Source organism: Siphateles boraxobius, unplaced genomic scaffold (assembly GCF_051911475.1).
Source record: "Siphateles boraxobius isolate OS27281-9 unplaced genomic scaffold, OSU_SipBor_1 24, whole genome shotgun sequence".
In the NCBI taxonomy this organism is placed as follows: Eukaryota; Metazoa; Chordata; class Actinopteri; order Cypriniformes; family Leuciscidae; genus Siphateles; species Siphateles boraxobius.
In genome coordinates this window covers 12,245,908-12,273,315 of record NW_027508855.1, presented here as the reverse complement: position 1 = coordinate 12,273,315, position 27,408 = coordinate 12,245,908, and the positions used below count along the sequence as shown (strand labels likewise).

The window sequence follows — 27,408 nt, the reverse complement described above, 5'->3', positions numbered from 1 at the left end:
ATTCCACAGCAAATATTTACTTGCATGGGTGGGAATTTTTTTTTTTCTTCTTTCAGAAAAGGTTTTTTATGTTTCATTTCTACCTCATCAAAGTTTAATCTGGAGCTTTCAAAAGGGGAGGAAAAAAACTGTTCACCAGTAACTATAGAGAAGCACACTGTAAGTTCCATAGTTGAAATAGCGCTTGCTGTTCCTCATGTTTGTAATACCTTGAAATAAAACCTTTACTAATTTACTGCACTAATAATAAAAGACTACATTCAATTATATGACTCTCCTTTCTATGCATATTCTGAAATGATTTTACAGAAGCCACACAACTTCACTATACAATGTTTATTTGCATTAAATGTTAGTTACTGCATTTTAAATGTCTGATCAATTCCCTTTATAACCCATCAAAATCAGTACAGTTGAAAATATTACTGCATTCAGGAAAACGCCATATAACGAAAACAGTTGCATTATATATGAAATTGTTATAAAAATGATTGTATACACAATTTCAGTTATTGCATCAGTGCATATTTAGCAGCATAGATGATTGCCAAAAGCAACATAGTAAGTGAAAAAGGAGGTGAAAAAAGAACAATTGAAATTATTTGTAGAACAGTCTAAACATGTTGAAATTAATTATGCAGTGGTCATGTCCCTTGAGAATTAACAATATATGCCGTTTCAAATGCTTTACTAACACACAGATTATTTTTAACAGTACAATACGTGTATTGGACCCATGGTGAATAAAAGAAAAAAAAAGTTAAAGTCAAGAGAGATGCAAAGCAGCTTTCTACTAGATCTGCTAATTGGTCTTCGACGTGTTGCAAAGGGATTCGGATTATTGTTCATAGAGCAGATATATGGAATTTCATAATGAAAGTAACAATGCACCCAGTCTACAACTCGAACTCTCAGTAGTGAGTGGAATTACGTGATCATTGTTAACAGTTTATCTTATACATGAGTACTTTCAAAACAATTGCAGGTTATAAAATATACTGTTAGATGATTTTATATTTAGCAAATTAACTGTGCTGATACAATAACAGGAAGAACAATAAGTGCTTTCATTTTTCATTCATGCCGATATTCCAAAAAAAAAAAAAAAAAAAACTTTATAATTCCACAGTACATTGTCACAGACCAAATATGTGCTGAAGACACCAGGAGCAGCTCATAAGATGTGCGTTTTCAGTCCTGTTCTGATCATCTACTGGCTGAATCGGTCACATGACCATCATACTTAAACTTCGTGGCACTGGCAGACTGTTTCTGGAGTCACTGTTAACAAGAGAGAGCTGAAGGATCCTGCGTCTCCAACGTCCCACCACGACCTCCCCTCCCTAAAGAGGTTGGATGGATGCTGGCGACTTGGCTTTTGGATAGCAGTGGCATCTTTGTGCCTTCAAACATCTGTCCATTCATCCTCAAAGGCTTCTCTGGAGGTTCTGCTGACACAAGAGGTTGTCGGTCTTCCTCTTCTGAGATCGCAAACACAGGTACCGTGACGTGGTCGTCCTCCACGCGTGATACTTCAGCTTGGTCCTGCTGCTGGCTGGTGTCGGAGAGCGTGTTTGAGGTTGTAATCCCATTGGCTTGAGGTTTGGAGGACTCGGACGTGCCAGAGAGCAGGCCAAAGCATGGAGTGTTGAAACGGGTGCGTCGCAGGTTGCTGGTGGAGTTGAGCCGCCGCTGGTGCTGGGCAGGTTGGGTCAGGGGGTACGAGGCATTGCTCATGAAGGAGTCGGAGTGGCAGCTTTTGGCAGGACTGTGAAGAGGGGCATCAGAAAGGACCTTTCCTCTTCCAGCATCTGTAGCTGTGCTTGGGAGTCCCTGAGGGCACATTGTCACAGTAAAAAAAAAAAAAAAAACTTTTACAACCTTACTATATCTATTCTAAAAATACAACACCACTATTTTCTTTTCTGTGTTGATATTTCTTATTGAAACACTGATGGGCTCTTCAAAATAGTAAAAAAAAAAAAAATCTGACCATAGACTCTTAAACCTTAAACCTTTTAATTTGTCATTCATTTTAATCCTTCACATCATGTACATGCCTGTTTGTTATGACAACTTTATAATAAGACGTTACAGTTCTCAAAATACAAAATAATGTACTTTGTGTTGCAAAAACTGAAGACTGGAGTATTATGGCTTCTGAAAATTCAGCTTTCACTTCACAGAAATAAATTATATTTTAAAATACATTCAAATAAACAAAAAGTTTTAAATTGTTTTAAATTGTATTTCACAGTTTATTAATAATAATAATAATAATAATATGATCAATATTGATGAACATAAGAGACTTTTTATTATACCTTACAGCATGAAAGAAAAACACTTGTATCTTAAACATCGAAAGCAATTCATTTTTTTTTGCAAACACCCATGCTTGCTTACACACTTGAATGACAGAAAAAAGATATTAAGAAAAAAATGATGATGAATGTTCTTCATCTAAGAGCGCATTTATGGTACAGAATGATAGGTTGTCAATTTGTAAGAATTTGTAAAAAATATCTCACTAATGAAATTTGAATCATATTTTTTATGTGATTTAGAAGGGCTTATGTGTCATTACTCACACTGTCCACCAGCTTGGTGAAAGGGCTGTTTGCGTTCCAGCTGCACCATTTCTTATGGAGTTGAGGAAGAGGAGGAAGGAGATCCTGGAAGGTTCGGACACTCCACGCTCGTGGTCGTGTGCTCTTTATCACAGTAGGCAGTGCTGGATCTGGAGTCGACCAGTCGAAGGGGCGGCTGGGTCCAGTGTCACTGTGTCTCAGGAAACGCTCTCGTTGCTACAAAAGAAAACAAATTTAGGAGATTTTTTTTTTATAACTGACGAACACTATAAACTATAAACCTCTATGTTGTAATAAATACTTGATATGGTAGCACTACTTATTCTATAGATTACCACTTGTCAGGCACTTGAGATAGTGTACTAAATGCAAAAAGATATGTACAAATGGTCAGAATCACATTATCTTGGAAATATTATGCATTTGTATTGTTCACTTGTGTAATGATAGTTTTACCCTGTAGTGGATTCACTACGCAGAATAAACATTCATATTTATTTATTATATTTTATTGCATGGCTCTGTGGAATACTTTATTCTGATTGGTTAATCACACCATCCAGCGGTATGTTGTAGCCTACCACCGGTAAAAACTGATAACACAGCCCCCGCCAAGTAACGGTAATAGGCGCTTTAAGCTTGCAAGGAACGTTTTTTCGTTGTGGAAGTTTTGCGTTTGGTGAGCTAATAAAATATTAAAATTCAAATCAATATTTTGTGAACAGTTATTTAATGTCATCCGGTATCGTGGACTTGCTATCTCGTTTCATTCAAACGCAGCTTCTGCTATTTTGCATTGTTTTGTACACTGTAATGGATTATAAAATAACAAACAGGAATGATTTTAAACCGTTTCAGATCAAATCAATATCTCTTATCTCCATAATTATTTACGTGGCGAAATACCGTGCATTAAGTGGTATGACTGTACCGTATCTCTTAAATGGCAATCTAGTTTGAACTTGCCGCGCTAGCTACTGCTCTCTCAACGGAAGCTTTGCATTTAAAGACCTAATAAAATATTTAGACTCAATTAAATAATTAGACATGGAATATTGATCTATGTGGCAAGTGGCGGTGTAATAAGCGGGATAATGTATATCCAGCCGGTTGTTGCCACAGAATAAACCCAGACAGGGTGATCAGGACCCTGACGCAAAGAGATATATTATATTATATTATATTATATTATACATTTTCAAAAGTTTTGTGTCAGTCAGATTTGTTTTAAAGAAATTAATAATTGTATCCAGCAAGGATGAATTAAAGTGAGTTTCTATTTTTATATCAAATACATTTGAAATAAATAAACTTTAAAATGAAAAAATAATAATTAAAAAAATAATTAAAAAAAAAAATCACAAAAATACTATGCAGAACAACTGTTTTCACCATTGACAATAAAAATAAACGTTTCTTGTGACACTGAAGACTGGAGTAAAGATGCTGAAAATTCAGCTTTACCATCACAGGACTATTGTATTATATTATTTATATTATATTAATTATTTTATATTATAAAAAAAAAACCTGTTAAAATGTGTTTACCACTTTCATCAAAAAGGAATTCTCAAAAGAAGTATCAAATATTTGAGGAAACGTAAATCCTAATCGTAAAACATAATCTATAATACTACTATAATTATATTGATAATACAATTAAATAGTTTCAGAATGAGTTCAGTGTGTGAACTTTGTAAGCCACTTTCCTGACTAAGTAATTTGGGCTTCATAAATGGTCAAAATCACTGACTCCAAGTTACTTGAAATGAAATTTTATAATGAATAAACTTTCATTAGTTTAAAGGATCTAATAAATGTGGGACTTTGACTTCCAGTGAAGTATGAGCCTGCTGAAGTCAGTGAATCTATATCCAGAGAGACCAACTTTTGCCTTAGGAGTTGCTTTAGTAGGATTAAAATGGATTTCTCCCATTCTCTAGAGCAGTTTCAGATGCCGTGGCAGAGACTGTAATCTAAATGGGGTCCACAGGACCTCCAAATGTGTCAGTCAGCTGTTAACTGGACATGTGCAGCGTGTGGCTGAGTATCAGAAGGGGTTTTCTCATCAGTAGGAGTTTGACAGTCCTCACACATGATCTCTTGTAGTTCCCCATGTCTAGACGAGTATTATGCAGGGTTTAATCTTGAGCTGTTCTGGCACTGTTCCATAAATGAACCAAGACAATACCAAATTGTCCGGTTGTGGGCAAAGGCAAAAACAAATATGGATAAAGAAAATACAGCGTCAAACAGTTTGCAGGAACCCAGCCGGACACCACAGAGACGCAGGTTTCTGATTCTTCTTAAACTTCCTTGGATGAACACACAGCTTGGCAAATTTTGCATGCCACATTTCAGAGCCAAAGCAGCATGGACCACACACACACACACACACACACACACACACACGCACACGCACACGCACACGCACACGCACACACGCACACACGCACACACACAGAGAGAGAGCTGGAGCTGGGAAATTGGCTACAGACTTCTAGGATTCATTAGTCAGAGCTATTAGCGGGTCAGCTCCCCCTGTCCCAGCAGCCTCAGCCTCCACATCATCACACACACCATGAAGCTTGGCCTCCATCAGCATACTACACCGAATTGTTTTCAGCACGAATAGTTGGTGACGTGTCATGAAGAAAATTTGAAACTACCAAGCAAAAGTAAACAGAGTATCAAACAATTCCAGCAATGAAAACACCATTTAAAAAAATATAAAAGATTTCAGAGTGACCTTTAAAAGTATTTGGACACTTTGCATTAGACAACAAACTATCAAAAAAGGTGGCATCTGAAAAAGAAATTGCGCAGGTTATTTATTCAACTCTAACTTTATTCACTTTTCAGTGGATGTATATAAGACCATTTTCCCTGTTTCACAGTCACAAATTAGGTTCCAATGGAGAAAGTCTGAAAACCACTCTGCTGTTTACGCTTTATTTCTTGTTCATTGCATTAAGGACAACAAAATGATATGTGTCATCCTCTGGTTACTGCATTACATTTAAATAGAAAAGAAAATTTACAAATAAATAAAAATAAGAAGTACATATAGACGTACAGACATAATAATATGTACACAGCTTAAAATTGAAAATATTTATAAACAGAGAACTGTACAAATGTAATAAGAAATTTAAAAATAATATAAAAAAAAACTTTATTCCAATTTTAATATCTATTGTGATTTCTTTCATTAGGCTTAGTAAGACTTTGTTTTTGTAAAGAAATGTTTATTTGAGAACCAAATCAGCATATTAGAATGATTTCTGAATGATTTCAGACAGTGAAGACTCGAGTTATGATGCTGAAAATTCAGCTTTACCATCACAGGAATATTTTTAATTACATTTTAAAATATATTTAAATAGAAAACAGTTATTATAAATTGCAAAAATATTTCACAATATAAAAATGTGTATTCTATTTTTGATTAAATAAATGCAGCTATGGTGAGCATAAGAGGCTTTTTACAACAACATAAAAAAAAAACGTATCAACCCAAAACATATCAAAGTTTCTCATTTATTTCTGGATGTAGAAATGTAGAAGAAGATTCAGATACTCACAGTATGTGGAGAGAAGGGCAGTTGGGCTGAGGTGGGTGCAGAGGCGATGACAAAAACCTCATCTGTGCCCAACTCTAATTCAGTAAGACCACTGGAGAACAGCTGCAGATCACTCTTCTCTGACACGTCACAAGCTTCAGAGCACAACACCGTGAAAAAGTTTAGAAAAACAGTTTTAGAAAAACAGATTTAGAAAAAGCTAAATAACTTTTTGCATTTGTCATGGTGCCTAAAAAAAAAAACTTCAGACCAGTAACTCAATGCTTATTTGCAGCTTAAATGGAAACATTTAAGTTCTCTAGCTGGTACGATTGGACCAAACTAAAGAAAGGGGGATATTCTGATTTAGAGCTTAGTATAAAGCCGATATAAGTACTGCATATATTCTCGACCTCCCATTAAGATTAAGTGACTTCATTCATTTGTGTTTAGTATATATTCATGGCTCAGACAAAAAAAAAAAAAAAAAAAAAAAAAATTCTTCATAATTTCATTTGAAATGGTTACTGGTGAACTTTCACAAAATCATACTGTCCCACCGTAAAGTCACACCAGTCATCAACAAATCCTGGGTCCATATGTTTAGGACCTATGTTTAGTAATAGTTCATTTATCATCAATAATAATGATACTTATTGCAATTAAAATATATTTTTATTGGACACTTAACAGAACTGAATCAAAAGTTCAATCTGTGATCTTTTTCTAAATTTTATATTAGTAGTAAATGGGGACACAAATGGTGCAGTGTCCGGAGAAACAGAAAAACCTCACACATAACTTTCATATTATTATTTCACATATCATATTGCATGAAAAATAATTAAATGCACCTTGTTGTTTCTGTTGAAACATATAAAACAAATGGCATTGTGTTGCTTCAAAAGCAGTTATTTCCAGGTGGTTTGAATAGAGAAGGAAATTCACTTTAAGCAAGCTACACCCTAATGGAGTTCTCGTAGTCTTGCAGTACTGTTCTTGAATTTCAGTAATTTAGCTTTTTATCTGTTCCTAGAAGAGCCAAATTAATCTTACATATATAAGTTCAGATAGGGGACTAATTAACTCTGCAGCTTCACTGAAAGGAACCCGGTGACCCTAAAATTATAAGACTTCAAGACTTCATCTGACAACATCAACGAAGAAAACAATAAATCTGGGAGAGAGATGGGGGGGGGGGGGGGGAGAGAGAAAGAGAGAGAGAGAGAGAGAGAGAGAGAGAGAGAGAGAGAGAGAGAGAGAGAGAGAGAGAGAGAGAGAGATATTCATGGACTGAGGTAGTGATATGGAAGGGAAAATAAAATGAGGTATTAGACACATAAAGACATACTAAGCACCTGTATGGGACAGGCTGCGGTTGAGGGAATGGTTGTTGTTGTCGTTCACTGTACCCAGCTGCTGCTCCAAGTCATTAGGAGAAACCATCTGCAGCTCACTCACATCTGCCGCTGAATTTAGCACTCCTTCTGGAGCCTACAACACAGTACCTCACATTATTTCTAAATGAACAGACAGGGTCCAAAATGAACCCTCGCCAAGCACCTAATGTCAGTACAAACTGAAGACTCGCCCCCAGAAAGAAAAAGAGGAACAAAATGACTGTGTATTCATGTTTTTGTGACAGAGATCAAGACTGCTCATCTAATATTTAACTCTCTGGGGTTCTTCGTCAACCTTCACGGTCATAAGTGACCGGACCCCTAAAATAATTTTTTTTATTTTTCCAGTAAAATCAATTAAATGTATTTTTGTACAATAATATTTTTTCTTTTTTTCTTTGGTGTTTTGAGAGAATTCTATTATAATAATTAATATTAATGCAATAATTATGATAAATTTTTCCCATTGAATATAATAGAAAATTTATAAATGTATATATATATATATATATATATATATATATATATATATATATATATATATATATATAATTTTTATTATTTTTTAATTAATGCTGTATTTCAGGTTAAATTAGAGACTAGGCCTATAGAAAAAATTTTTTGAAAGCAGATTGGAGCCCTCTGTTGGAAGTAGTGAGCATAATTATCATGCAATATCATATTGTAACCACTAGATGGATTTACAGCTCTCTGTAGAAAAGCTTGTGAATTCTAGTTGTTTTGAAAAGATTTGCCTATTTTTTCAGGTTGTGGATTTTAATATATAGTAAGAGATTCTCAAAGACTATTTTTGTCAAGTTTTTTGAGAATTTTATGATAATAATTCATATTTATGCAATAATTATGATCCATTTTCCCCATTAAATATAATAGAAAATTGGAAGTAGTGAGCATAATTATCATGCAATATCATATTGTAACCACTAGATGGATTTACAGCTCTCTGTAGAAAGGCTTGTGAATTCTAGTTGTTTTGCACATATTTGCCTATTTTCTTCAGGTTGTGGATTTTAATATATAATAAGAGATTCTCAAAGACTATTTTTGTCAAGTTTTTTGTTTATTTGGTTGGTTTAAAAAAATGTTTTGTACAATTCAATGAACAGTAACTCTTATTCAAAATTGGCAACAGCAATTATGAACAAAAAACTAAAATAACAGCAAAAGTATAATAATTATCAAACAGTAAATGGAAAATAGGATGATATTTAAAACACTTTTTTATTTCTCTATTTTTTTGACAATTATTATACTTTTGCTGTTATTTTAGTTTTTTGTTCATAATTGCTGTTGCCTTTTGAATAAGAGTTACTGTTCATTGAATATGCAAATAATATACACATATGTAAATATAGTTAGGATGATATTTAAAACTTTTTTATTTCTCTAACTATATTTACATATTATTTAAATACTAACTGTATTTGTAACTAACTGTAACTGTATTTTATTTCACATATTCTCACATTTCTCTGTTACAGTTTCACCAGTCTCATATTTCCGTGAGTGTTTGTGTGTGTGTGTGTGTGTGTATTTTGCAACCTTGATGGCTTACAGTCTCATGCTTTCATTGCTGTGTGCTTTTTATTCCTTACATTGATGAATAATTGCTTTTATTTCACATATTTCCCAAAATTAGCTTTTGCAATGACACACGTTCATTTGTGTGTGCGTGTGTTTTTGTGTGTATAAGGATGTGTGTGAGAGTGTATGTGTCTGTTTTGCACTCTTGATGTTTTATAGATTCACCCCTTCACTGTTGTGTGCTTTTTTTCTGCATCGTGGCTGATTTGTAGATTGTACGCACAAAAAAATATTTTTGCCAATTTCCCATTCATTTCCTATGGGCGGTCATTTATGACCGAAGGTCCCGAGTGTGACTATTTTTTTTACGACCACTTAGACTTTTCAAATCATGTCCCCATATACCAAGTACCATAAAAGTCACCAAGTTTCGTACCATTCCGATGAAGCTACGATTTGAAAAAATATATTATTTAAAAAATTCCGGTCATAAATGACCGAAGTACTCCAGAGGGAAGGAGCAACAATTTACACAATTCAATTGTCACATGTATGTATGTATGTATTATGTATACAGTGTATGCATTTATATACATACACGTCTCATATTTTGACTTTACCTCTAAGCTGATGGAAGATGAAGCATTGGCTCCTTTTGCGCATAGTTTCGCTCTGGGAAAACAACAATACAAATAACATCATCTTATTTGTTTTTACTGTCACTGTTATTGGCCATCAAGTGTTCTATTAAATGAGTGTTTACTTCTCAGCTGAACGACATTCAAATATCTGCTATGAATTCTGGTATGAATTCTGGTAGGACGTGGTGAGAACTGTCTGGTTTGCTCACAGTATGAGTTTTGGTAGGAGTAAGTTGCAGGGTGAACCAGAAATGTATGCATTAAAATATTATGTAATTGCATGACCTCTGAAGCTTAGAGAGGTCAGGTCATCAGTAAAGAAATGTAATTTAGTTACTGATGAAAATCATAACCAGACAGTAATATTAGCACAATACCCTACAGTGAATAGTTGAAAATGATAATTTTATAAGCCCCACCTGTTCATTATTTAAAAAATACAATAAAATTAATAATAAATTAAATAAAAGCTCATCATACTAAGAGAACATTATACTTATATACTTTATACTGTATGCTTTTATACTTTATACTTGTGAATTTACACTGAGATATATTGGATAACAATATACCTGTAGGCAATTTTGGGATATATCCATTCCTTAAAGAACCTTTCTTGTGATCCACCAATGGACTGTGGGATGTCAATAGATTTTGGTGTTACCTTACACTACACGGTCACAGTGTGAAGTTCATAAAATTCATAAAAGGCAAATCCCAGTAAATGGCAAATTTGCTTTAAGTCTCCAAACAAACAAGGTATATTAAAATATCACAAAACTGTTGTGTATTTTTAAAAGCCAAACATGTGTTGGAAGGAATAAATTCTGTAAACAAACATGCAAACAAATAAATTCTGTTTGTAACAGTAAAATTTAGAAATGGCCCCGTTTACACCGGTTATTAAAATATATGTCTTCAATGTGATTGGATCACCCAAGAAAGATGCATGTTAATACCCGGTGTGAACAGCATTTGAAAAGAACAATACAGCACAGATAAATCGCTTCATTCAAGTTTCATAAATCAGTTCTGTGGGTGTCAAAAGTCACACTGTTATTCCCACTGGGTTTTGAATCCCACAAACAATTGAATCATCTTTGTAGACACTGGTCTCTTTTTTTCTCCATTCTATCATTTCTCTCGGCTTCTTATATTTCTTCCGCTTTCCCTCCTCTGTATTGTGTGACTGAACCTAGCTTTTGTGCATTTAGTTTAATGCCAGGTGTGGCACCATGAATATGCTTAGGTATGAATAGTGTTTTAACATCAAAGTGTTTCCGAAAAAGAAGAAAGACTTGATTTAAGCTGATTTAACAATGGTGAAAAATACTTCCAGCTGTGTCAACACCAACTCATCTGACTTAACTTGTCACGGACATGGTAAAGTGAACAAATGAAAAAAAAATTGTGATGCAGACAGCTAGTTTGTAATCGACTGATAAGAAGGATGTGTTAGAATACAAATGTTGAATACGAAGACTTAAATTTTGGAACATTATAATAATTTCACAATGCACAGTGAAAACAGTAATATTTAAAAAAAAAAATTATTACAATTTAAAATAGCGGTTTTTATTTTCATATTTGTTAAGAAATAATTCATTCATTTATATGTTAAATTTCAGCATCATTAATCCAGTCTTCAGTGTCACATGATCTTTCAGAATTCAGTCTAATATGCTGATTTGCTTCTATAAAAAAAACATTTGTTATTATCATCAATGTTGAAAGCAGTTGGTTAATATTTTTTTGTGAAAACCATTTTTTTCTGGATTCTAAAGTTCAAAAGAACAGAAATAGAAATAATTGGAAAGATTACAAAATGTCTTTGTCACTGATCAATTTAATGCATCCTTGCTGAATAATTTTTTTTTACTAACACCAAACAATTGAAAAGTAGTTGTGTATAGAATTATATATATATATATATATATATATATATATATATATATATATATATATATAGATATAGATATAGATATGTTTGCATGGCTGCATGGGATTTTTACAATGTGATTTCTGGATCAACTACAAATAAATCTCTCCACTTGTAGAAGAAACCTCCTTACCTGAAAATCACACAGAGGATGCCAGCAAGGGCCACGGCAAACGCGACTGTTCCACTCACTGCACCAAGAAGTGCACCAGTTCTGCTGTCCGAGGACAATACCGATCTCTGTTGTTTGGTTGTGAATGCTTGTGTTTGATTCTGGTAATGGAAGAGGAGAGCAAAACCACGGCCCCAGTGGGTAGTGGTTATCAACTCCATGATGACCTCCACCATGTCATCATCAGACCCAAACACCAACTGGCTGCTAGAAGGGCGTCTAGAGCCGCAGAATCGGGTGGAGAAGGTGATGAGATCAGATATGTAGAGGACATCATGGGGACAGACATCAATCAAAGGTGGCTGGGTGTCAGGGCTCACAGCTTCACCTGTTTCTGTGGCTGTACGTGGACTTGTGGAGATCCAGTCCCTGACTGCTCTTGATGCCTGAGGTGAAATAGAATTTCTGTCTTCAATTGGCTGCTCTCCGGATAATGGAAGCGATGGTTGTGGAGCCGAGGGGGAATCGGACAGCATTTTGGCAGAATTGGAAACTTTGGTCATCTCCATTTTGGTGGACTGCTCTTGGATAACCACTTGCTTGACCTCCTCTCTATGTGTTGACTGGGGTTCTTTTGGACTCCCAAGGCTTTTTGATACCAGCACGCTGCCATCATCCGGTACCTCGTCCACAACAGTGGAGGTGTGTCTTGCAGGACTGTTATGGCTCTCAAAGACATCAAAATCAAACATCTCCATAATTAGCTGGTGACCAACAGGCACAAAGAACTGCCAAACACAGTGAGTTCCAGATGAATAGTTATATGGAAAGCCAGGAGACAGAATGAGGCCCTGCACATCCACAACATCCACCTTGGCTCCACAATCAAAGTAAACCTAAAGACCAAAGACAAAAAGCATCAGATGCATTTCTACTGTCACAGCCTGGAACCAAACAGCATTGATACAAAATACACTGATGACCTGCTTATGAGATTTGATTAACTGGCAACATATCTGCTATAATATATATACAGTCTCAGGGCCTGAATTTCGTTTTGGAAAATAGGGGGGAAATCCCCCTTTAGGTCATTCTTATGGGGGGGATTTTTTAATTTAAGGGGGGAGGTTTTTTTTAGAAAATTTAAAAAAAATACGTTTAGCTAAATGTTTGCTCACTCATTGTATTTGTGTTTTTACAATGGGTAATTTTTTTTAGTTTACACAACAAAAGGAAGCTTGATTTCAATCTTTTGAATTAAACTGAAAAAAGTAGCACAAATAAATACATGAAATAAAGAGAAAAGTTTAGGTCTAATACTAGTATTCAGAAATGCTAGAAACGGAAAAAAGTAATCAAATTTAAAATAACACGGAATAGTCTTTTAGTCCTGTATAATTTGAATACATAGGCTATTAATCCTGATTCCTTACAATTAATGGTATCTTTTGTTGTTTTATATACAATAATGACAGACACATTTTAGGCTACTCTCACTTTAAGAGCTAGTGCACGGATCCAACGTTCACATGTTGCGTGTAAAGCGCAGTCCGCGCGACTTTCTCCTCTTTTAAAAAGGGCTCCCTGTTGCTAAGCAATCATGAGCCACGTTCTCCATGAAGACGAAGACGTTTCAGCAAAGGATGAATGCGCGAAAGACGTAATGTGAACGGCCCATACTGTTTTCATTATAGTGTCACATGCATTTTCTTTTTGTATTATTTTTTTAAGACATAACCGATTGTGTTTGAGAGGATACTCCCCAAGACTGGAATTTAGACAATGTTGTGTGCTTTTGACCGTTAAAGCGCTATAATTCAAGAAAATAACTCAGTTTTGTTACTCACAAGCTGTTTGTTATGCGGGTTAAAATCGCTTGAATGTTTAAATAGGTAAGACTTAAAAAGACGCACAAATTATAAACAATAGTGACGATGCAATGGCCCGATTGTGCAAGTGACATTTCCATCAAATGTCCCGACTCCTGAAACGCGAGAGTCTAGAATCACCGCCTGCAGCTGCAGCGCGATTGGCTTGCCTTGTGTAACCTATTTTAAGAGACAGAGAAGATGCGGCATTGGCAGAATCACACACGCTGTTTGTGAAATTGCGTCTCGCAAAAAGTTTTAAAATGACTGATTTGATCTTATAATCTGTTAGGTTAAATTTACTCATAGGCCTACATGCTAGATTGAATGAATGTTTGCGGGAATTTCCCGCATTATAAACGCAAGACCTGCGGGAATGATTAAAATGATGCGCAATACCCGCAATCCCGCACCGAAATTCGAGCCCTGAGTCTGTCATGTAATGGTAAAATTTAACTGATCCAAATACAAACTGCTACATAGAACACATATTACAAGGCACAAACTTTACCAAATGGGATATTTAGACAACAACAAATGTACACACTGTCCAACTTATATTGATAATCATTTCCATGCCTTTTGGGACTGCTGATACATTCAACACTTTTGGTTGGGCTCAGTATCCCAGCGTGTCCAGAAATAGCGTTACTTGGAGTAATAATGGTCCACTGAAGGCAAGTTTGTAGAGAACCCAAGTGCAGTTTATTTACAGAATGTGATCAAACATAAAACAAAGGCATGACATGGCATGAACAAAACATAAACATGACAGGACCTTACCCACAGAGGTTGCAGTGAAACAATACTTGACCAAGACACATGGCAAACATGAGGGCCAAAATACACAAGGACTAATGACTAGACAAGGGATACCTGTGAACAATGAAACAATAAACCAATGACAACATGACACATCAGACAAGGGAACACATGGCAGGATCACATGACTAACAGGGAATCACATGACAAAGACATGAAACATGACTGAAATGAAACAAAACCAAAACGTGACAGATCCCACCCTCTATGGGCGGCTCTCGACGCCCAAAAAAACAATAAAACAAAAGTACTGGAGGGTGATGGAGCGGAGGCGGTCCCGGGGGAGGGATGACGGGCCGGGCCTGTGCAGGGGAAAAGGGCCTGGGCCGTGGAGCGTGGGTGGACCTGGGCCGTGGAGCGTAGGAGAACCTGGGCCGTGGTGCAGTTATGGACCTTGGTCATGAAGCACTGGAAGACCTGGGCCATGGTGCAGAGCAGGAAGCCAGGGTGGAGCCGGCATTGCAGGAAGCCAGGGCGGAGCCTGTTGTTCAGGGGGCCAGGGAGGCACAACCTCATTGTCTTTAATCAGGTACCTACTGCCTACCTGCCCAAAAATTTTCTTGGGATGAGACTCTGACGTGGCGGCTGCCATCTTCGGACGAGACTCTGGAAGGTAGTGGCCATCTTGGGATGAGACTCTCGAATGGAGGAGGCCATCTTGGGACGAGACTCTGAAACAGTGGCGGCCGTCTTGGGACGAGACCCTGGAACAGCTGCAGCCGTTTTAGGACAAAACTCTGGCGTGGTTGCAGCCATCTTGGCCGAGGGCTCACGGGCTGCAACCGATGTGTGTGCTGCCTATGTGACTATGAGGAGAGCTGTATCTTCTGGAGCTGCCAAAGGCACGGTGTCCATCTTGTCCGAAGACACAGGCTCGGAAAGGCATGATGTAAACAGTCTCTGGCTCGGCAGGCATGTCGTGAACAGTCTCTGGCTCGGCAGGCATGACGTGAAGCAGCTCTGGCTTGGCAGGCCTGACGTGAAAAGGCTCAGGCTCGGCAGACATGATGTGAAGAGGCTCAGGTTCGGCAGGTAGGACGTGAAGACGCTCAGGCTCGACTGGCATGATGTGAAGAGACTCAGGCTTGAAGCAAAACCAAAACAAGACGTGGCACTTGGAGATTTATCTACATTAACTATATCCAAACATCAAGAACAATTTATACTCATTGCACTAACTACAGCAAAAAATAATAATAATAATAATAATAATAATAATTCTTACTTAGCTTTGTTCTGTCTTTCCAGTTATCCATAAACATTTGGCTCAATATCCTAATAACACAATGCAATATGGAAAAACTTACAGCATCTGTAAAATCTAAACTCGATATCTTCAACTGGGTCTGGTCTACATTCCTTCACTACATAGATGCCTGATTCCTCATTGCATTCCAATACTATACTTTTACAACTATCATATACAATGAAATTGAAACATGTCAGTTTTCCTTTAAAAGCAGTTAGTAACAGTGTAATCATGTATGTAATGTCATTTCTATGTAAATGTATAGCTATATGTGTATATTTGCATTAGGGATGCTCCGATCAGGATTTTTGCAGCAGATACCGATAGCCGATTTCTTGGCATGGTGATCGGCCGATACCGATGCTTAATATAGGCTACTTAATATAAGACAAAGATAAATACAAACAAAATGGAGCAGTCTGATGGTTTAATTAAACATTGTCCAATAGTAAACTTTGGAGGAAAACATAAACATTTAGTCACCTAAAATAGAGAAGTCTAATGTAACTTAAACCTCGTCCAATACAAGTCTGAGCAGGACAAAAATTAAATAAATAAATAATTTAAACTCATAAAAGAACAAATTGGAGTAGTTTGATGCTACTCATTAGAAGGGATGGGCATTTCAAGCAAAAATAAAATTCGAAGATAGATCGGTATTATTCGAAAATCGCACCCCTCCCCGTTATGTACGCACACATGCATGTATAGGTCACACACGAGAAAAGCGGAGTGGTCTGACGTTTAAATATAACTTAAAAACGTAAATATACATTTCATATTTGTTTTATATAATATAATGTTATTTTTTTAAATTTCATCTATGTTGATTATATGAAAAAGGAACCGCATGAGATGGGTAAGATAGGATTATAAGATGCCCAATATATCAGGAGACATTTGGAGTGGTTCAGACATGATTTTGACCACTTAATTAAGTTTTGTTTTGTAGAAAGCCATTCTTTAAAGTGAATTTCGTTTTGTAAAAATTGTATCTTAATTTCAATCAATGTTTCATCAACCAATTGTCTGGATTTAATAAATAAGAAGCAAAATATAGCAGACAATATAATAGGACACGGAGGCGCCCGCGCTTGAACGCCCGCGCTTGAACGCTGAAACTAAGCGTATAAACGACATGCCTCACAGACCTGAGCTTGAAATGTCTACTTTAAAAAAACAAACAATTCAAATCTTTAAGAAATGGGGTACTCTCTGCTTATAGGCTAATCCGTATGAAGTGTGCATTTCTCTCTATAGGAGCGTTCACTATGGGAAGATGGCGTCAACATCGCCAACTGTATCTTTGCAGCCAGAAAATACTAGTTTATTAATAAACAGCTAAAATGTATCAGGCTGCATAAACATTACTTTTGCCTGTTCTTTGTGGAAGCTTTATGCATGCGCATGACATGACTGCCAAATCATTTAAGTCCCCACGCATCATGTACCTTATTCTCACGTTTTGACTTAATCAAATTGTGATCGGTTTGTGAGATCGGCCAAGTTTAGTGAGTACCGATCGAGTCATAAAATGTGATTATCGGCCGATACCGATCTCCGGCCGATCGATTGGAGCATCCCTAATTTGCATATGTATATTTGTATGTGTGCATGTTTGTTTGTGTCCCCTTTTACCTTTCTTTTTTCTTATGTTTATCTAGTGAACTTGTAACCTTTTGTTGTTAACTCGTATATAAAAAAATACGATTATGAACAGGACCACAAGACTATGTTTGTGATTTTGCTCAGATGTTAAAGGTGATATAATTGTTTTCGATTATATAATGTTTTTTTCCTATCTAACTTAAAGACCACATCAAATTAAAGTTATATATACTTCATTTTTGGAGCAAATTCTTTATTTATTTTTTTTTACCAAACTTCCTGTTTCAACAAGAAATACGTTCTTGAGTTTAGTGAGACCACTGCTTTTCAACCAGGGGGCTGGAGCCTATATGAGGCCTCAGACTTTCAAGGTGGCTTAAGATGACTTAGGCATAAAAGTATTTAAAGTAAGACAAATAAGCTAAAGTAACTAAAAATCTAAAATTGTAAATGTACCCCCTCAAGCATTTTTATAATGAATATAGATTTTACTAGTTATGCCAAGGTGTAAAACATTTTATTAGGTAGAAATTGAGGTAGAAATATAAAAGTCCTTATCCAGTAAATCATGAACGACGAAATTTATAAGAAGTAGGAGTGTTCATAGATTTAAATGTGTTTTGAAAACAAAATTAGGGCTAGGGGGCCTTCGAAAAATTGTTCGGGGCCCTTGAAGTCAAAAAGGTTGAGATGCACAGATCTAGACGCATTAAGCTGTATGTCACAGAGAAAGAATATGACATTAAGAGAATAATCATCATATTGTACAAATTAGACATTCTTGCACATTAACAAATAGTAAAATTTTCCTTGCGGGACACTATTTGCAAATATAACGAATGGAAATTTATGCACCACTTGAATTTAGATTAAGATAAACATGTTCAACATGTAAGAAAATTATAATACACTTAATAACAGTGGAGAATCAGCAGACTGTTCAAGATAATTCTTCCCAGAACCTGCACTCCAGGAGTTAACGCTACGGTCCTAAAACATTTTAATAGGCCAGTTGTAGTTCTAGCATCAAAAGTTCAAGAGGATGGCAAAAGTTCAACAAACTAACGGGAAAGTCTTTGGCACTCCTCCGGATCGTTTGATGCAACATTAAACATTGGTAAACAATTTTGGCAGCCGTCATTGGTCTGACGGTTAGTCGTTAGATGCTATAAAAACTACATAAAGCATTGCCCTATTTTGATCGTTTCAGTGCAATAACAACAGACAGCTGTAAAAGAAACCCACCGAGAAACAAAACTAAATGTTCTGTTCAGAAAATTAGCTTCGGTCTGCCTCTCCCAAAACTGAACTATTCAACCCTTCCTCCTTCATCGGGTATCAAAGGTGGATATGCTGGCTGCTTTGCTAACCCCAGGGAGGTATTCCTTCAGACATGCTGTTCGTAATATCTCACAGGTGTGCAGGATGAGGGGACCTCTGTATAATTAAAGGCAGATGGGGATCAGGGCTAGACCACTCAAACTAGACCTTGGCAGAGACCTGTTTGTTTATTGGGCTTCCTGTTGGCACTGGTTCTGGACTGTGGGATGGAATAAAAGAACTGCAAGACCTCAACAACACCAGACAGGTAACAAGCCTAGCCCCAAGTGACGGCATTATCCAGGACAAAAAGTGAAATTAAAGTAGAGATGAAAAAAAATGAGTCGGTTTACATTCTAAAGACACATTCCTAGTTATATTGTGCTTAATATATTAGTCCACAAGAAATGATTGTCTCCATAATCTTTCATCAAAATTTTAAAACATGCACTGCCCCTCTGAAACTGCTTTCCTTTTCGGCTGATCAACAGCCAAAGGAAAAAAATGTTAACAAGTAGCCAAATATGAGCCATTTAGACATTGTTTTATACTGCTGTTGATTTTTAAAATCTTGTCTAAAATCTATGCAGCATTTTAATGTTGGTTAATATAATAAAAGGTGTAATAATTCTAACAAAAAAAGGATAGTTTTAAAAGACAATTGAGAAAATATGACCTTTTTGGGATGCTCTTGAGGGCATCCACATTGTACTATCCCAGAAGTTAGAGTCTTATCATTTTCATCCTCGCCTCCATTGATCGCAAACTCCAAATTGTTGATTGGTAGAGTATAATTAAACAAAGCAGGCTGAGGAAACGTTAGAATTCACTTCTTCAAGATTTGCTTTAAGATGCAACATTTTTAATCAGGCTATGGATTTGGGACCCCACCCGGCCCCAAAAACATATCTTGTTGGACAAAGCAGAATCAGTGAAAAGGTAATCTTAAATAGAGGCCACAGTAAACAATCTCAGCTTAACAAGGTCAAAGTCGTTTTCGCCTTCGTAATGCCTTGTTTTCTTCTGTGTACACTTCTACCCTTGATTCTCAACCCATGCTTTTCTCCATTCAGGCTATTTAAAAGAGATCAGTTGGTCAAAGCCTCATGTGCTACTACACTAATAATTGCATGCCTGACATTTGAGCCGGTCAAATGCCACTCGCTGCTGGGATGTAAAGTAAGCCGATTTCAGGTTAACACAACAGTAAAGCTGAGCAATGCACATGAATATGAGAGACAGAGAACAAACTAAACTGGAACAAGAGGTGAAAAAAGGTTTAATACAAATATGTAGGGTTATTCCAAACAGAAATAGGGGACAGGCAATTGGTTAAGGTCTATGTTTCACTGAAGTGTGCTGAAGAGGTTTGTTATTTAACCAAACCACCCAGCTGCCTTTAGAAAACCATTTGGTTCAACAAGTCCAACATGATCGTTTCTAAATCCGAAAGATAACAAAAAAGAAAACTTTGGCAGTGATTTGCGAGATTTTTGTAAGTACCTCCCTCTCTATTCGAACAAATAGAATTGGGTCATTACCGTGGCTCCACCATAATACTGGACTATCTGCTGGTTAGGGCAGTGTACCATGCATGGTAGACTTCACATGAATGGCGTTCAAAGTACCACAGTGTGGAATAGGAAATAGGACATTCTTATAATGCCAAACATCACAGCTCTGTTGCATCATTCATCATCCCGCACTGGCATAGCGTAATTAGTAAAGTTGTCTTTTCTCCCACAGGGGACATTGGCGGGGTTTGCTGTTTGGTTAGATAGCCTTTTAATGAAACAAGAGTAATAAGTAGAGGCATTTACGTAAGGTCCCGCTGGTTATTGTGCCCCAGTTGTGCTACGTTAAAATTAAAAGCAACTATTATTTTAACAATGCAATTTCAAACAGCACAGCATGATCTAGGTAAGAAAAATATGAAACACAAAGGTAACAATGGAAAAAGAAAATGGCATGGAACCAGTCCAAAAGAAAATAGGGCGCCATGAACCCTGAAGCCATGATTGTAGAAACACTATATACAGGAAGGTATAAAATAATACTTGGTGATATGAACAATTCTTCACATGTAGCCTTCGGACAAGTCCGGAAATGACAATACATGATATTCCATATATTCTAAATGCAGACACAGATGTCAATGCAATGAAGTAATCACAATTTACAACAGTAATGCAAAACAGTGCAATGTCTCTTATGCTCAACAAAGATGCATTTATTTGATGAAAAAAAACATTAAAAATGGAGATATTGTGAAATATTATTACAATTTAAAATAACTGTTTTCTATTTGAATACATTTTAAAGTGTAATTTATTCTTGTGATGACAAAGCTGAATTTTTAACAGCCATTTTCCAATGTCACATGATCCTTCCGAAATCATTCTAATATTCTGATTTGGTGCTTTAAGAAACATTTATTACCATTATTATCAATGTTGAAAACAATTGTGTTTCTTAATATTTTTGTGGAAGCCTTGATACATTGTTTTTTTCTGGATTATTTGAAGAATAGAAAGTTAAAAAGAACAGCATTTCTTTGAAATATAAATATTTTGGAACATTATAAGTGTACGTACAGTCACATTTGATCAATTTAATGCATCTTTGCTAAATAAAAGTTTTTTTTTTTAAATCTTACCCCAAACTTTTGAACATTAGTGTATATGTGTTTATTATTATCCTACTATTTAACCCTTTTCTGTGTATTTTATTCCATTTGAATTAGAGAATCTGTTACTTCTGTAAACTGTTAATGCAACAGCAACTCTTGAACTGAAAAACAAGCCTCTACACTTAACACCAACAAACTGTAGCTGACTCATTGAATGAGTGCGAGTAAAACAGTGCCAGATAAACTCACAGCTGTCGTAGGGAACAGCAGATTTCGCAGTAAAGGCTGCAATGTGGAAAAACACCACGCTGTAGCTTCCTCTTGTATTTGATAGGTTACACACACATCTGCCCCTTCATTCCCCTGAACAGTAAACATGTCAGTTCATAACCTCCGTTCTTATTGTTGTTTTTACAATAATTCAATCTCTGCTTGTCTCACCAACATTATTTGTAGGGCTTTGAAGAGAAAAATGTGACTGGATATGAAACGTGAGAAGTCAGCTGGTAAACTGAAAGATTATATCTAGTTCTTTTCCTGGTCTCTTTTGTACTGAAGAGTGTTTTCACAACAGAAGTTTCAGAGATAATATGAGCTGACATTATGACTACTGAAATTGTGTGAGCAGAGGGCTTAAGTAAGCCCCTTTTGCCCCCCACACACACTAAAATGTGCAAACACCCCTGTGAGTCCCCCATAAACATGCTATGGGCCCCTGTAAGGGGGCAGGGAGAGGAGCACAGCTATTTATTGGTTGTGAAAAGTGAGACTGTTCCAGGCACTATCGAGCCCAGAGAGCCCGTGATGATGTGTTACAACCGGTTACATCAGTCCACTGCCACTGGACACTGAGGCTAGCAGGACAATAATATTTTGATGAGGACAACAGTGGCAGCTGCTGCACATCACTTTACACTCCACATAGAAACAGATTTGTATTAAACGATGAAAAGTTAACAATAGTTCACTAAAAGCAAATGGAACCTGCAACCTGTGTAATGTACTCAGTGCTCAATATTTATACTTTATTTTTTATACTACATTTATACTTGATAAATCAAACTTGTTTATACTTTGCTAAAAAAATGTATACGCAACATAAATATATACCTTCAAGAAGAAAAAAAATAACCTAGAAGAAAAAATAAATATTTAAAGTAAATAAAATGAAAATCACGCAATATTATTTTGATAAAAAAATGATCTTGGAGTATTTTTAATTTGAAAATGTAATTAATTCATTTAAATGTTTTATTAATTATATATTCTAGGTAGTTTTATTTTTTTCTTCTGGAAGATACGAATGTATACTCATTAATTATACATGTATAGTTTATTGTCTAAATATTAAAAGCCTAAATATAAATTTGCCTGAATTTTCCAGTTCACTAATTTTGCAATTAGTTTGCATGTATTATAATTATAACATTTATTTAAATACGGAGTACATAATTTTAGGATACTGCGGTGGCATTTCATGCAAATTGCACAATTGTGCCAAATCAATGGAAGGAAAAAGAAAGAAAAAAACTATTTTCCCAGAGCAACCCTGAATATGTTTATCATTGTTTGCCCCAAGGCAATTGACATAAAAAATTGGAACAATTCTACTGTATTTCTAGTAGCCACTCTCGTCTCCACAAATCGCTCAGAACAGTTACTCTGAAATTTCCAAATTCCCATAGAATGTAGCCTAGTCTGCTGGCCAGGAAATGCACATTAGTGGTTCGCTCCCATTAAAACTGTTATGAGTGGCTTTCTCCATTCTCAGGGCATTATGGTGTAGTGACTTTGAATAATTGAGAGAAATCACTCACAGAACTGCAAGTGCTTTGCATAGATATGCGAACAAAAATACATGCATGTATGCAGGAATTTTCAACCTACACAGTGCTAACCACAATAACTCAAGAATGAGAGCAATTCATTGTCCAAAATATTGATGACTACTAAAGCTAGACCTGCACCAATATTCTTTGTCATTGCTGACAAGTATCTTAACCTACAGTATATCGTAGATGACATAATATAATGGTGTTTTTTAAATACATATAATCTTCATCTGATTTGGGGGGTCATGCAGCAAATTCCAAACCTTATTTGCACAGTTCTGAAAATCAAGTTAATTCAAGAGGACAAAGGAAGCATTTAGAGGGGCCAGATAATTGTGCTGAGGTACACACACTCTGTAACTGAAGCGATGCACATCAACAATGCAATAAAGCCTTTGTAAACCGCTCAGGATTCTCAGAATTCACAGAGGAAGGGAGTCATGACTGAATGTGACAGGTTGTCACCTCAGAAATAACCCTTGTCCTTATGTGGCACAGTCGAGATGATGCTGCCCTTTCCCACCAAAAAAAGATAAGAAAAAAAAGGAATATGCAGTGGCCCATTCACCCGACCTTTAAAGGAATTCTGTGATTTCTGATAAATGATAATTCATACATAATTTACTCACTTTCATGTCTAAACCTAAATTACTTTCTTTTTAGAGTGGAACATATTTGTAATAAACAGGAATGTTGACTTCTTGACATTGACTTTTATTATATGGACAAAAAAAAAAACACTTGGGAAAATAATGTTCTTTTGCGTGCCACAGAAGAAATAAATGCTTAAAATATTATTGTTTGACTAAAAACTGGAAACTTTTATGCATTTTGGCCATTAATTTACACGACAAAAGTGTTTGGGGTCCTGAAAACTCAAACTTTTGAAAACGGGTTTCAAAGTGCAATTTTTTGAAAATGATAAAATTTGTGAGAATTGTGACGTCATACGCATGCATATTACGCGTTCAATCTATAGGTGCGTTGGGCTTCTTTACAAAGTCACAACTCCAACTACTGGCCTGGCAGCAGAATACAGCATTTTTAGTCGTCTTCATGGATCCGTGAACGGGGATTGTTTTGACATTGTTGTTTTCTATACGCTACACTAAAAAAAAAAAAAACAGAAAGGAAAAACTTTTCCGTTTTAGTACATCTTTATAGTGTAAACGTATCCTAAACAAGGGGAAATTACTCAGTGCACATAAAAAAAATAAAAAAAGATTCAGATAGATGATGTCTATCTCTGTTTATCACACTCTGCACAACAAGAATTAATAAATCATATCCATGCCTGGGAAGGGAATAAGTACTGGTTAAAGACAGCATGTGGAATTGACCACAGAGCAATGTGTTTAATTGCATGAGTGGAGCATGTTTCCCACAAGAATCTGGTAATCACCTCAAAAACACACTAAGCTTCTCCTCAACACATATTTCCCAAACTCTCGATTTCCTAGCATTGAGAAGCATAAACAGTGTACAGCCTCTGTGAAAAAAGTTGATAGAGAATACAAAGGAGCTGTAGTGAAGGGAATGAGAATGGCACAATATCAAAGGTCCAGCTATTCAGTTCTGATCCTTGGCTGTACATATAGCCAGGAGCCGGTTTGACGAAGATAGACATCTAAATCAGACCGTTGCACAAAGCACTTAAGACTCTGACTATCTTAAGTAGGACTACACTGCAATGCATTCTGGGTAAAATAAGACACTTTTCAAAACACAAAACATGGTGGATCGAGTAAGCGCATTCAACCGCTCAGTGCAGTTTACCCCAGCGGAAAATATGTGTTTGTTGGAGGAGTACAACAGTTACAAGGACATTTTACTTGGAAAATTTAGCGGAAAATGTAGTAACAAGAAGAAATGTTTAATTTGTATAGAGATTGCTACGACAGTTGAGCTGAGCGTTAACGTACAGAAAAGAAAAGTCCTCATTATTATATATTTCCAGTAGGTTACTGCAGTCCCTAAAAACCCTTTCCCTTCTCATAGCTCTCTCCATAACGTTTTGAGCAAACCACAAATTATGAGCCATTTTCCCTTTTCTTTTGGCTGTTTGTAATGTAACTTATTGTTACTGCTGGTAGCCAAGGTAACAGAGTCTTAGACCTAAGTTAGCCTGGGGGTAAGGCGTCTAATTTCTTTGGTCTAAATTAAGTCAGTCTTTATTTTTGTGAAACAGTCTAACTTGTATTAGACTAGTCTCTGAGCAAATTTTTGACTTGTCTAACACTATAGACCGGTCTAAAATAGCTTTGTGAAACCGGCCCCAGGTCTAAGAAACCAGTCAAGAATAGTGACTGCAAGTGCTGTGAGACAACTCAATTCTTACACAAAATGGTTATTTTGTGACAATGAGATGATGCAACTATAGCCTGCTATGTATGATGCAGACTGATTCCCAAAATTATACAATTTGCCAAGTAAAAAGTTGCATACAATTTAGCTAAATGTTTATACAATTTTCTACAAGCATTTTGTTCAAATGACCTTCACATGGTATAACTTAAGCAACCAGTAATAAAAAAAAAAGTGCATGTTGATCACACAACACTGATTTTGATTTGACAGGCAAAAGGTATTAAAATATTAGCCTAATAATATTTTAAAGTAAAATTGATTCACGAATAATAATAATATTAATAAAAATAAAAATAGTATTCAGATACTTACTTGTGCCAACATTTCCAACAAGAATTTCAGCCTTGCATTGTTGTTGTTTTTGCAAGATCTGTACAGTTACACCATCTATGTTTTTTTTTAACTTTAAGCCCCAAAATAAATTAAAGAACTGAGAATATTTTGATCATAGATCGAATTATGTAATTTTAATGTATTTTGAATAACTTAATATAGGCTACCTGTAAAAAAAAAAAAAACCTTTAATAACATAATTTTCATTTAATTTATTTGTGTATTATTTGAGCTCACGGAACCATCTGATGCGGAACCGCTGGCCCGTGCTGAACTGACCCCGCACAGCCCAACTCTCTGCCAGAACCGACCCGGACCACACAACAAGCTGCTCCACATTTCACCACAACACCTTCCCCAAACTTCCGAATTAAATAGGTCCATCTTTCAAACAAGGGATCTGCTATTTTGAAGTTGTTTTAACTGCTACATATACTCCATATAATGTACTATAGTGCAAACTAGAATCATTGCTGTAACCATTTTGACAAGCCGAAACAAACCGCAGACAAACAAATGGGAAAGTAGGCTACTGCCACACACTTGAACTCACTTTTTGCGTAAAGCATCCAGTCACCCACAGAAGGCAGACTGTCATGTAGTACACCCCCGTCCTTGTCAATCCACGAAGCCCCATTTTAGTCAGTTCAGCTCTGCCAGAGACACACACAAGACTCGTTCTCTCACTCTCTTCATTCACCTGAGGGAACGCGCCTTCATAAAGCGTGGACACGCACGCAGCCACAGCGGAGGTCTGGTAGTGCGCGTTCACGACTACTGCACAGATCAAATAGACATCAGCGGGGAGAGTGAGAGAGAGAATGGGAACTCTTATTGCCATTGCACAATGCTTTAGGGAGTGGAATTACCTTTAATCTACGTCCTTAAATGCAAGAGATTTTGTTTTAATTTAGGCTACATTATTTATGAGCTCGGACTTAGCAGTCTATGGCTTCTTGCACATTTAAACTTATAGCAAATATTCCCTTTTATTCCTATCTATCTATCTATCTATCTATCTATCTATCTATCTATCTATCTATCTATCTATCTATCTATCTATCTATCTATCTATCTATCTATCTATCTATCTATCTATCTATCTACCTACCTACCTACCTACCTACCTACCAACAATAATTTTCCAAGACAATATTTGACAAATAAAGAGACAAAAAATGAATGTTCAAGTTATATTTATTCAGATTTTTTCCCTTGATGAACAAAAATAATAGATGTACCTTGATATGAAACTATAGTGTCTTCATTTCATAAGAACGAAATACTTCATCACAAAAAAGTCATAGTTGTTCTTTTTCTTTAACTGTACAACTTGTTTCATTTAAGCAGAAGGTGACGCTGTGCCAGACAGCGGCAATGAAGGACAGAGATGACAACATGACCGAACACAGTGAAACATTCACAGAAATGGAGCCTGACAAACTGTAATGGCCTTTCCATGTCCATGTGAGTTATTTACAATTACAATGGGGCTGTTTGACTGGAAACAGTATGAGTATGACTCTTTTTACATGCACCAAAATGATGTTTGTATCAGTGCTTGAGTGTCTGTAGTCTGTTAGACCCCC

General features: G+C 36.2%; 1 protein-coding gene across 2 annotated transcripts; it reads right to left on the bottom strand.

Moving 5' to 3' along the window:
* Nucleotides 1-321: 321 nt before the first annotated feature.
* LOC143749080 (uncharacterized) lies at nt 322-26,615 on the bottom strand. 2 transcript variants are annotated; one of them, XM_077241522.1, is made up of 7 exons: nt 26,373-26,615; nt 11,813-12,687; nt 9,720-9,771; nt 7,513-7,648; nt 6,176-6,309; nt 2,592-2,807; nt 322-1,833 (listed from the first exon to the last, which is right to left on the bottom strand). In XM_077241522.1, the coding sequence occupies exons 1-7, from the start codon at nt 26,454-26,456 to the stop codon at nt 1,285-1,287; spliced, it is 2,046 nt and encodes a 681-aa protein (XP_077097637.1). In that variant the 5' UTR covers nt 26,457-26,615; the 3' UTR covers nt 322-1,284. The 2 variants fall into 2 exon arrangements, with proteins under 2 accessions (XP_077097637.1, XP_077097638.1); XM_077241523.1 differs by having other exon boundaries at nt 6,176-6,294; nt 26,373-26,597.
* Nucleotides 26,616-27,408: the final 793 nt, after the last annotated feature.

Excerpts from the sequence above, each read along its gene's own strand:
- LOC143749080 (XM_077241522.1), bottom strand. The coding sequence starts at position 26,456 with ATGGGGCTTCGTGGATTGACAAGGACGGGGGTGTACTACATGACAGTC. Across the intron at positions 2,808-6,175 it reads TGCCCTTCTCTCCACATACT|CAACGAGAGCGTTTCCTGAG; the intron begins GTGAGTATCTGA and ends TTTCTTTTGTAG. Across the intron at positions 1,834-2,591 it reads TCACCAAGCTGGTGGACAGT|GGACTCCCAAGCACAGCTAC; the intron begins GTGAGTAATGAC and ends ATGTGCCCTCAG.